The 13,053-nt window shown below is 44.0% G+C and overlaps 1 protein-coding gene across 6 annotated transcripts in view; it reads right to left on the reverse strand.

Moving 5' to 3' along the window:
- Nucleotides 1–13,053, reverse strand: part of LRP1 (LDL receptor related protein 1) — a 306,533-nt gene that overhangs the window by 131,584 nt on the left and 161,896 nt on the right. For all 6 annotated transcript variants that reach the window (XM_083428173.1, XM_083428171.1, XM_083428172.1 and 3 more), the window contains 3 exons: nt 12,088–12,250; nt 6,486–6,708; nt 5,260–5,449 (listed from right to left, as the gene is read on the reverse strand). In XM_083428173.1, coding sequence (XP_083284299.1) covers nt 5,260–5,449; nt 6,486–6,708; nt 12,088–12,250 — 576 coding nt within the window. The remainder of the gene's footprint in view (nt 1–5,259; nt 5,450–6,485; nt 6,709–12,087; nt 12,251–13,053) is intronic.

Below are 13,053 nucleotides of genomic sequence, written 5' to 3' on the forward strand. Positions count from 1 at the left end.
AGGGCTTTGGAGGGAGAGGCGGAAGAGTGCAGGATGCTGATTGATGGGGAGGGGAGAGAATGAAGCACACCACTGAGCGCCAGAAAAAGTTCTAGCCACCGTTCAAGGATTTTCCTGGGAGCACTGTGACCTAGTCAAATATATCTGCTCTGGGGAAGAAGCAAGTACAGCCCTTGGAGGAAGCTATTAATATTTCAAGATGCCACATCTGCTTAATTCTTTCCTTTTCTGCAGGGCAGTAATCAATCAACCAATCAATCATATGCTGCAGAGTCCTCTCTGGAAACCACTTTTGAGATCTCTGTGTGTGAAAGAGCTGCTGGGAGATAACCAAATGTTCAAGAGGGCCCACTTGGGGCACAGCTAATGTTATCAGGTTTTAGCATAGACTGGGTGATTAGATTTGAGGTCAGAAACAGCCAATACTCAAATGCTGGACAGACTAGAAGTAATTTCCTGTAAGTTAACCTGAATTAAAAGTGATACATGAGACTCTTTGCAACCAGCGCACACACTTCTGAGAGAACTTCACAACCATCTGTAACAGGAGCTGGAGGAAGGTGAACTGGAGTGCCAGTGAAGCAGGCGGGGTGGGGGGGAGCTAGAACACACACACACCACCAAGGTTTCAGACAAGATGTGGTCAGCCTCCAGGAGCGCTTATATTCCTGTTCTGCACGCTAGCACAATACACAAAGTATCTTAATTCTTCACACACACGAAATGGCATGCTGGTCTCTTCTCTGTTAAACAAGGGCCCTCCAAATGTTGGTTTGTAGGAAGCTGAGGCCAAACCCAACTGTGATGAGTGTACCTGTATGACAAATGTATTTCTGAACACCTGTTTGTCATAGTAACACTTTTATATTATTAGGTGTATATAGGAGGTAACCGTTTTAAGCGCGTCCAGTTGATGCACGATCGCTGACGCACAGGTCCTTTTGGACCCAGAAGAGGGCAGAACGGAGGGCATAATGGGGGCAGGGCAGGGTGTTAATGGGGCGGAGCACACTTATGCATGAGGGCTGGGACCGGAACCCTCCATGCGAAACGGCCGCTGCCTTAATATACAAATGCTGTGTGTAAGACTAAGAACACAAAAAGAACCCTGTTGGCCAGTGGCCTATCTAGTCCAGCTTCCTGTTCTCACAGTGGACAGCCAGATGCCTGTGAGAAGTCCAAAAACTGCTCCCATGATCCATTCAGAGGCTGGCACACTCAAAACCTCTAATATCGGGAAGCATGGGTTTGTCACAGATCTGAACACTGTAGTACAAAGGAAACCACTGCCTGATATCATAAGAAGGCAGCATGTTGTATTCCCTCCAGATGTCCTCCCCACCTTCTCCCCTAGTTTGCATTGACCTGTACTAGAGAGAGGCACTCTGGGCATCTTAACAACAATAGCAGGCAAGCAGCCGCTGGACAAAGCACAAGAAGAGGGTTTGCCATTTTTTGCACTGGGCAGCGCTGAGCTGGGTCATGAAGAAGCATTAACAAGAGTTAAGTGTATAAACACAGTTGATAAAGAAAGAAGCATTTGCTTTCAGGTGTTCAAAGGATTTCATGTGCATTGAGTTAGATCCAGACTAAGTTGGCTGAATTTAGGTCCCATAGAAACAATGGCACAAGTTAGTCCTCATGACTTAAGTCCAACCAATTAAGTTCAAACAGCTTAGGTCAGTATTCAACTAACCCATCACTAATTATGCCAGTTCACTGTCTGTCAGATTGTCAATATACTTTCTGTAAATAATATTTTCAAACAAAACTTTGGGTGCAAAGATATATGAGAGCAGGTGCCGTGAACAAACAGGCAGTTAGAAGGGCAAAAAGGGGCTAGGCCAGCAGTTGTATAGAGAAGAATGAGTGTGAGGGACATGTGCAAGACCCAGAAAGGGGGACTTTGAAAAGCAGCTATGAGAGTACAACCAATGAGGCCAGGCAGAAAGGTGGGCATTTACATGCTGGGGCACCTGGTAAGCAGAGAATCCTATGCATTTTTGGTGAGCAGTAACACTTCTCATTAGATCTGCTAGGGTGAAGGAGGTGCTTAATCCTCCTTGGGTGAAGTTGCTGCTAAACCTTTTCAGACCTACAACATGTGTTCCTGCTGCTGCTGACAGGAAACAACAGCTAAACTGAACTAACAACCATTTAAATCCAAAGGGAAATAATGCAAAATGACCCTTTAATATACCAGCTAATTAGCATCCCTGAAGCACCTGGTGGGAGGCAGCAGGAACAATACCAGCCACTGCCAACCTTCTTGTGAAACCAGAACAAGAAGAGATGTGTGTACAACTCATAAAAGTCTATGGCTGTTGAGTGGAAGGGTAAGGGCTTACCCCCATTACTCATTGCTCAGAGCTATAAATACCAGAGGTGTGGTTGTTTTGATTGTAATTGTTTTAATTGTGCCTGAAGCAACGTGAAGCAAACCACGCATCTTGGTTTAGCATTATGTGCAAACCAGCCCATGTGGTTTGTTTCTCCCAAGCAAACCATTACTGATAAGCTAGGAACAAACCTTAGCTTTCACTCACGGTTTGATTAGATAAGCTTGCCATACATCCGGGGAAACCCAGACATGTCCGGGGGGGGGGGCTAACATGCCCATCTGGGCGGATGTTTACATTTTAAAGGAAATGTCTGGGTTTGGGGTTGGGGGGGGGGGGCTTGGGCAGCTCGGGCTGCTCTGCATGCTGTGGCTGCTGCCAGCCTGAGCCAGGGAAAGAGGTGCGAGGGTGCCACAGCGGCAGCGCTACATGCCTCTTTCCCCAGCTCAGGCTGTTCTCTTTTCTTCTCTTCCAAGATATGGCAACCCTAGATTAGAGCAAAACAAATGATGCTTACTGGTTCACATGCAAAACTAAGCCAAATCACACGGTTTGTTTCTCACTATTGTATGCAGAGGAAAGCAAAGTGGGAGTGACTAAGCAGCATGCGCTAGCCCCACTGCTTGTTCACAGGAAACCATAAACCTTGGTTGACTGTGATGTGCAAACCAGCCCGTTGTTATAGCAAAAAGAATGTAGACTCTTGCTGGTACCTTAAAAGAGAAACATATTTACAATGCAAATACTGTATATTCATGACTATTTAGAAGCAAGTTCCATTATTTCCAGTGGGGCTTACCCCCTAGTATATGTGTTCAGAACTGCCCTTTATTGTGGCATAAAGTCCACTTCATCAGATGCTGATGTAAGTAAATATGTGCATGTGCATGAAATGCAAAGGACAGCAATGTGCCACCTTTCTATGCAGAAACCAAATAAATAGTCAGAATAAATCGTCAGTTTCGGTCAGAATTTCCCACTTCCAATAATAAAATTTCTACTGGCAATAAAAACATTTTAGCGAGAAAGATAGCCTTAACACCTCTCTCCCTTGTCCTGTTTTAGGGCTCAAGCACTAATCAGTCTGGAATGCTCTGTCATCCTGTTTTCTCCTGGTATAATGCACACAAGGTGGGCAGATCATTGAACAGACTGAGCTGCAGCAAGCCTCAGACTTGTGTGTTCCCCTCTCCTCCTCCAGCACTTAACAGAATCTACCCATGGCATAGCTAACATAATTAAAAATGTAACAGCTTTACTTGTTATCCTGAAGCCATTCCTAAAAAGCAAAACCCCCTAACTTTTGGAGGTCAGACCAATTAGTGCTTTTCTTTAACATAACAGCAGGATATTTTTACTCTTGCTTGAGACAATTGGCAATCAAACAAACAGTGAGGAAGATCCTCTTTCTGCATCTGGCAGTGACAAAGCTAAGAACTGTACGGAATCTTAAACAACCTACCCTCTGATACCACAGATGGCATTAGACGAAATCTAGCAAGTGTTACCGTATAGTAAAAGCTATGGTTTTCCCAGTAGTGATGTATGGAAGTGAGAGCTGGACCATAAAGAAGGCTGATCGCCGAAGAATTGACGCTTTTGAATTATGGTGCTGGAGGAGACTCTTGAGAGTCCCATGGACTGCAAGAAGATCAAACGCATCCATTCTTAAGGAAATCAGCCCTGAGTGCTCACTGGAAGGACAGATCGTGAAGCTGAGGCTCCAATACTTTGGCCACCTCATGAGAAGAGAAGACTCCCTGGAAAAGACCCTGATGTTGGGAAAGATGGAGGGCACAAGGAGAAGAGGACGACAGAGGACGAGATGGTTAGACAGTGTTCTCGAAGCTACAAACATGAATCTGACCAAACTGCGGGTGGCAGTGGAAGACAGAAGTGCCTGGCGTGCTCTGGTCCATGGGGTCACGAAGAGTCGGACACGACTGAACGACTAAACAACAACAACAACAACAACAGCAAGTGTTAAGCTCTATTCTCAAATTAAACCAATCAGTTCTATATAGATAATCTTCCAAACCTGGTTTATAATTGAGCAGAGTACGCCACTGGACAACCTTTCCCATCCTGAGAGAGGGAAAGTATGGTGTGAATACATCACCTTCTAAATGATCATTAAGTAGCTGCCTGCAGATAAGGCAGTATTGCAGAATGGCACACTGTTCTGAACCTGTTGCCAAAAACAACCTCATGGACCTTTGTTGCTCATACATGAAAATAATGAGAAAGCAGGGTGGCAAGACATTCCTTTGTTGCCATTCAGTAGAGTCCTGATAAAAATGAACCACCTATACAACCGACCACGGCAGGAGGGTGGGCAGTTCAATCAATCTGATGATATATGACCAAGGCAGAGAGACTAGGCAGACCAATGCTATGTGGATAATTAAAAAACTGGCCTCAAGAATGGACTGCCCAGATATGGATGATAAAACAGGATGCAGGAAGGATGGCTGGACCACTCTCTGTGATGCTAAGTGAGCAGGACACGGAATGCAAGAATAAACTGATTACTCAATCTGATGCCATACTGATGGTAGTTCTGACAGAAGAATAGATACAGAAGCAATGAATGGGATGCAGAGAGTGGACTAAGTCCTCTGGTTAGAATGTAATGCAGATATTTCTAGATGGAGTCTCGTGTGACATTGTGAATGACTTTTAATTATGCCCATAGCACTGCTGAGGTGTGTGTGCATGTGTGTGTTTGTGTTATTTTGGCACCATTCCCAAAGAGAATTACCTTATTTCACAATGAACACAGACCTCCACCACCAAACATCAAGGTGATACAACAAAGCAAACCAACAACAGTTTTGCTGGGCACTTCAACTGGTCCTCAGCTCCAGGACATCCCACTTCTTTCCCTCCAAACGCTACCCAAAACCCACTCCCTGTATACCTGTGGGCTGACGTCGCTGGTGGTAGACATGAAGAGCTCCGCCCTTATCCACCCGGGTCACCACTTGGAAGTCACTACTGTTGAATCGATTAACACGGATGACGCTGGTTTTCTGCTGAGCATTGGCGTTGTCTGAGTTGGTGGCATACAGGTAGTTTTCAAAGACGGTCAGGCCATAGAGATGCTCTATCTAGAGGGCACAAATGTGATTTTTGTGTGTGTGGATCACTTGCAGCTTACACATCTGAAGGCCTTCCCCTTCTGGTCCCCTTCTTCCCTGTACCTGCTCTCCAATTATGGCACACTATGGCTCTGAATTTATGCCTGCCTTCCCCCAAGCTGGTGCTGCACAGAGGTTGCTCAACTATTTATATATGTATTATTTAGTTCATAAAATTTAAACGCCGCTTGATTGTTTAAAAAAACACACAAAGCAGTTTACAAAAGGATAAAACAATAACATCAAGGGGGGGAAATCACAACCATAAAAAGTTAAAATACTAAAACAGATTCAAATTACCTAAGCTTTGTAAGCACCTGGATCGGCTTGTCTAAACAAGAATGTTTTTAGCAGGTGCTGAAAGGGTGCAATGAAGGCACCTGCTTGATCTCAATAGGCAGGGAGTTCCAACTCCCATCATCCCTGATCATTAGCCATGCTCGCTGAGGCTGAAGGGAATTGCAGTTCAGAACATATAGAGGGCACCAGGTTGGAGGAAGGCTGCTCTGTGCTTTCAGTTGGCAGAGCATGTCCAATGGCCTTCAGATCTCTTAGAACTCTTGTGACTCATCCACATTGCTTACAATCCTGACATCACTTTGTTTCTATGCAGCAAATGTCACTGTGCTGAACATCAGTGCTGTCATCTTGTTTAAGGAACTCAGAACTTCCAGCTCACAACCCAGGCCTTTAATTCTCTTTAATTTTAAAAAAGTTTTAATTAATAATTAATAATTTTAATTAAAGTTTTAATTAACTTTTAATTTAAAAGTTTTAATTAATATCTCTTTAATTTTAAAAAAGTTTGCTTAAGCCTGCAGTTAGATTGCTACATTTAGGTATCTCTCAACGTAAGTTGAAGGATAAGTTAGAAGCACAGCCGTCAGTGATATTGATATTCACAAAGACAGCAGCGCACCAGAAGGAACCAGAGATGGGCTTAACCATCCCATCGTTCCAAGGGACTCCATAACTCCTGCTGCAGGATCTCCAGAGGAGAACTCACCAGGATGCCCTGAATGATAGTGTGCCGGTTCTTTCCTTCATAATCCACCACTTCGATGTAGTCAAGATAGGCATCTGCCCAATAAACCAGCCGGTTGACCAAGTCCAAGGTGATACCATGGGGGAAGACAATCTTGGCGTCAACCAGTTTTGTGCGATTCTGCCCATCCATGTCACAGCGCTCCACCTTCGGTATCTGTCCATAGTCGGTGAAGAAAACCTTCCTGCAAGAAAGCAGAGAAGCAGGTGAGGAGGACTTCAAGCAGAAAATCTTTTCAATTAACCTCAGGTCTGCATGTTTTAATTAAACAAACTCATAGGTTAAGGCTACTTATAAGGCCTACTGAATGCATTGAAACCAGTCAAATAATAATAATAATAATAATAATAATAATAATACTTTTCATTAATCCTGTATGGGAATAAGTCTTATTGAACTGAGCTGAACTTCCTTTTGGTTAAACATGGACTGCACCAGGCTGTAAATGAAATCCAGCTTCAAAGCTGTTCTTTCCATTAATGGACCAAAATCTACCAGGACAGTAACCACCAGAGCACAAGTTCATTAGCTGAGAAGTTCCAGATCCAACATTCCTCTTTTAATTAATGTCTTTAAGCAATGTACTACTTTAAAAACAAAATGAGCCTGCCTCATTTCTAGAGTGAGACTTCAATGACGTCTATAGGGAGCAGTCCAGTCACACAGGGGACTTGAAACTCTGAAAAGGGGATGGTGGTGATGAGCCTCCAATCCCATCCAATCAAGGGAAGATTATGAAACAGATTGACAGCAATCCTAAACCCTCCCATTACAATGATGGTGGAAGGGTAGGGGTACATGTGGGATGCATGTAGTCTCCTCACCGGCCTCCTTCAAGAGAAGCGTGGGTGGATGGCATGCCATCACAGAGGCCCAAGCTTTATTCTAGTGAGAACAAGGAGCCCTGAAAATGGAGTGTACCCAGATAGTACACTAGTGGATTTACATCTACTGGATCCAAAACTTTGTGAATACCCAAGGGTCCAATCTTTGGGCGTTTCAGCTAAGTCAAGATGGAGCTGGTGCAGCAAAAAGAAAAGAAAAAAGAGGGGAATACATCCCTCCTTCCCCTTGGATAGAGAGAGCAGAAGACCTTTGGATTCAGCAGTGGATGCACAGCTCTACCCCACCACGATTTGGATTGTTCCAAAGATCTCCTTTGTTAAAAAAACCACGAAGCTGGGAACCTATTTTGTCATGATTAACACGCAAGTGACTTTAAAATGCATAAGAAGTGAAATATATAGGTTCTGAGTTGTTTCAACTATTCCTGCACTCCTATGGTTTTAAAAGTTGTCTAGCTCTGTCTGTGTATGTTTGGCTTGTATGGAAATCCCACTGAGTCCAATGAGGCTTCTCATGGGATGTACGCTGAAGACGTCACTGCAAAACACCCTTGCTTCTGAACAGTTTGGCCTTTGGGGGTTGGATGAGAGGACTTAGGTAGCAGGGTGCTAGGGACTGCTAGCTCATTCAGCTCCTATCAGTTCTACCTGCCAATCTTCACAACTGAATGTTGAAAATAAAAATGGTATAGCTAGCTGCCAGGAAAAGTTAAAATGAAGTACTGTACAGCTTTTGGTGTCGTGCTTTTGCCTGAGAAAAATGCGCAGGAGCAGGGAGGAGATCCCCTTAAGCCTCACCACCAGTAACCCACTAGTGCAAAAACTATTGTTAGAGCAACATAACGTACACATTTCTTTTATTTTTATTTTTTGAAAACCCTAACACGAGGGTGGGGGGTGTTATATCATGTTACCTAACAGAAAACCAAAGTAAACACTAGGTGGCAGACTAAGGTATCCTTTGGCCACAGAACACCCATTTCTAAATACCGTTATCTATCATCCACACTGGAAAGAAACACCTCAAGTGCAGAAGGAGGCTTCTTGAGTATTCAGGAGAGCAGCCAACCTGATACAAAATGGTGCAAAATACATACTTATACACGCATTCCTGTTTCTTTGCTTCAGTGCTAAAGGCAATTTACAGTATTTGGGTTTAGGACAAGGATATCAGAAGGCCAGATTGACCGTATCTATCTACCACAAGGCCCTCAAGGGCACTCGGATTACTAGACCTCAAGCTTGACACAAAGGGAGCATCAGTATTTGGAATCGTTCTCACACAGTATCTGAGTGCCCTCTGGTGCCCTCTGGTGCCCTCATCTAAGGAGTGTGGTAGAGTCTCCTTCTTTGGAGGTCTTTAAGCAGAGGCTTGACAACCATATGTCAGGAGTGCTCTGATGGTGTTTCCTGCTTGGCAGGGGGTTGGACTCGATGACCCTTGTGGTCTCTTCCAACTCTATGATTCTATGATTCTATGATTCTATGATTCTATGATCTTCAAATGGTGAAGATCTCATCCCCATTGTACATAGATCTTGAGTTAAAAATTAAATACTTGAAAGTAAGCCCCATGGAGAATCAATGAGACTTACTTCTAAGTAAATGTGCTTAAGATTTAGCTACCTACCAAGCTCCCTAAAGAAAACACTTACGGAAACAGAGCCTAGCAATATATTACCTGTGGACATTATCCACCCCACCCCCTCTGGCTTTTCTGCAGATCAGTGTGCTAAGGGGATAATCTGGATAGGAGAAGAGGCAGGGTGTCACTGTTTCAATGCTTCCCCCACCCAATTCATGTAAACCCACTCTGGCCCAGAACAAAGGGGGTTTGGACTGCACTGTAAGGCCTCATCAGCACAGCATAAACTCTTTGCTTTTGCTTGAAGTGCAATACAATGAACTGAATGCCTGAAACTTCTCCTCAAAGTACTCCCCCATCCAGCTTCTAAATGTGCACCTGAAACTACCCAGGAGGAGGGAAAGCAGCTGTGGCTGGTTGGGTTTCAAGGGAGCCTAACCAAGCAGGCAGGCAGTGGATAGGTTAACACACCCTCACCACCATCTCATGCCTCCCCTACAAAATGCCCCCTCTCACTGCTTCTTTCTTGCATATGCATTGTACAATATACAGTTACCAACTTCCCTTCCCGATGAGTCTTGAACTCTGCAGCGCTCCAGCCACACCATCATCCTGAATTCCATTACTCTTATGACTGCTGCTGAATAGAAGCAGCATTTAGCATCTCTTTAATGCCAGTCTTGCAGCAAGTATCATACAGCACATAAATTTGGTCCCATTTCTGTGCAGAGGGCTTACAACAGGCTTCCTCAAACTCACCCCCTGATGTTTTTGGCCTACAACTCCCATGATCCCTAGCTAGAAGGACCAGTGGTCAGGGATGATGGGAATTGTAGTCTCAAAACATCTGGAGGGCCAGGTTTGAGGAAGCCCGGCTTACAACAACCTACTTTAGGCAAACCAGGGAGAAACAAGGCCAGAGGATGATGAGTCACAATCAGGTGTCAATGAAATACTAGTAAGGTGTGCCAGTGGTGCTGAGGACAAGTTTGGTAAGAGAACCGAGCCTTGAGGGCAAATGTGAAGGAGGTGGTGAGGGAAGGGGAAGGCTACATAGAGCAACATGGCAGAAAGCAGAAACATGTGCCTGGAAGGAGACAACAGGTAACAAATACTCCTTCCTTGATTCTAAGATGATATAAGCTACCGAGACCTGACTGAACTGGAGCACTTTGCCTTGTCTATATGCAGTTGCAAGACCCCAGCACAGAGGAAATGCATGCCCTGGATCTGCTCAAGGTCAACTCTATGCATGCTTGTATGAACTGAGCACAAGATGATTCTACCCTTTCTTACAAAGTCAGTGATGAAATATAAACATCTGTGCAACCAAATATGCATAGACGCAATACTGAGCTACAATGTCATGAACTTCTTTTTATGTTTTCCCACAGCATTTTCAGTTTGTTCCAGCAGTGCCCTGACACAAAGATGACCATCATCTTTTCCCTCTTTTCCAATAAGATTTCACTAAAGGCAACTAACTGGCTGACCTTCAAGATGCCTAGCAAGCACACCATGCCAAGGACAACTGAAGTCTGATCCTTGGACCCTTGACCACAGAGAGGGTCCATAAATTTAACAGTGTCTGGTCACTAATGGGAAGCCACTTTTTCTTTTGCACAGTGAGGTGAGGCACTCCCCTCTAAATGTGGTACAGACTGAATGCAATAGCTACACGTCTGATGTGAAACATCCCATAACATAGCACCAATTACACAGATTCTGTGGTTTTCTACAGCACATCCAGACAGCTCTATAGTGAGGGATCAGAAGTAGAGTATCAGTGCATCTGATCCTGTCAAGACCAGACATGCTGAGCATTTCAGCTCATGCTGATGCTGCACTAACCCTCACAGCTGAAGCAGAAAGTGTCCAACTGTGCCCCAGGAAACCAGGAGAAAAAAGGTCTCTAACATTCCCAAGAACAGTTTTTGTTCACAACACCCAGAAGGAGCCATAGAAACTGGCATTGATAGCATGTTCCAGGCGGGAGCACATCTACCAGGGAGGGTTCAGACATTATGTGCCTCTTTTGTAAATCAGGGCTAGGCAACATAGGACCCTTCAAATGTTGCTGGAGAACATCTCCCATCAGTCCCAGCTAGCATCACCAGTCATCAGGGATGATAGGAGCTCCAGTCCAACAACATCTGGAGGGTACCACAATGGCTACTCCTGTTGTAAATTATGAGAGCACATGACCTTCTGATGTCAGGTGATGTCAAATCCAGGCACCACAGGTCATGGCCAAACCTGAGAGGCTCTGACATTGTGTAGGCCCAGCCTTCAGCTGACAAGTACTGTGTGAAATTGGGCTCACAGGATACTCTGTGATTCAGATTTCACATTTCTTCACTATCAATCACCTGCCATGTGTAGACCTATGCTTGCAAGACACTGACACTCTTTGGAAGGAGGATTCCTTTGATAGCTCATAGATGCTGATGCAGCAAAGAAGGATCTCATAGAACCCAAGTTCAAATGATTCTCCAGTCTAAATCCTTGGCAGGTTCAAGATCAACTCTACAAATCAGCTCACCCATCCACCAGCCCATGCTTAAATGGACAAATTATCACAACTCTCAGAATATAAAGTTGCCATTCATTCCCAAATAACTCCCACTATGTTCCTTATTTCAGCTATGCTTTCTAATAGGTTGATAATTCAAATGGGGCAGAAGGAAAGAGAGGTGTTTGCCATTTCGTATGCCACTTCACTGCTGCTCTGTTGGTTAGATTTCACATTGACAGGCACTTAGTTATTCAAAGGACACTGTGATAATTTAAGAGAAAAAGTCAAGCATGAAAAGTGCATTACTTATAGCTCTGGGCTCATGGATTCTACATGGCCATGACCACATCTTGAAAATGCAGAAGAATCCTATTTTGCATCGATTACATCACAATAATTAAATAATAATACAAAAACTTTATCCAGCCAACCTTCTTTAAAATGGCTGGAAAACTTCATGGGAAGGAGCACATAAAATGCTCTTCCTCCAAGATGCACCATTCTCCTAAAGCCAGGAATTACTGTATTGAGTTCATAAACCACCAATTGCAACATTATTTCCATCTTTCCCAAACAAATATATTCTTCATCCACAAACCGCACACACAAGATTCTCACCCCATGGTTGGGTCCAGTGCAATGCCTTTGGGATTGTACAGTTCCAGGTCAAGCAGCGTAACACAGGTGACCCCATTCTTGTTGCAGACAAATATCCGGTCATCAATATCATCCACAAAGTAGAAGTTGCCTGTAAGCCAGTCAATAGCCATCTGCTCCACATCTAATGGAAGAAAACGAAGGGTGTGGTAAGTAAGATATTAACTCTTGGTCAAGAACAGTTCAGAAATTAACCTTCTTCAAAAGGCCAGCAATCTGGAGTTGGGATCTATACAGCATGGGTAGGTAATGTTTCATCTGTTGATATTTTTATCTGCTGAGCCCATCTGCCTTATCTGTCTTGTAGTTATATGGACTTTTGGTGGACTCCTTTTGAAAGCTACACCTATGAGAAATGAACTGTGGGAAATCTTGGTTCTTCGATTCTGTCAAAACTCCTTGGAAGCCATGGCTCAGAGTGTCCAACTACTATACCATCAAAAATATTTACAACCTGCCTTTCATCTGTACAGGCACATCTGATCAGCTCATTCCTCAGGACAAGAAGGAATTGAACTGCAAAAGAGCTGTCAGTGGATCTGTAAAGAGTCAGGCACACAGAACTGCTCATGGTACAAATCTCAAGAGTTCCAGGTCATCCAGAATTATAGAGACAATGCTTGCACTCCGTGACTGGAAGTACCTCAGAAAAGCACAAATTTCAAAGGGTGGTGATGCGTGGAGATATCTTCAAAGAGAAGGCTAAGCTACAACCTCCTCTGCATCATGCTAAGTTTTATATGTCAGGTGGTACTCAAGGGTATTCAGTACCGGCACCTCTTTTGTTGTTGTTAAAAAGTCTGGCACTTACTGAAACAACTTCATGATGAGTATCAGCACCTGTTTTTCTAGGGGGGAAAGCACTGCTAGTAAGTATTGTTTGGGAGGGAGCACTGAGACTCTGTTCTCCCATCTGCAATCTGAAAT

This window comes from Podarcis tiliguerta (assembly GCF_965153285.1).
Source record: "Podarcis tiliguerta genome assembly, chromosome: 2".
Lineage (NCBI taxonomy): Eukaryota > Metazoa > Chordata > Lepidosauria > Squamata > Lacertidae > Podarcis > Podarcis tiliguerta.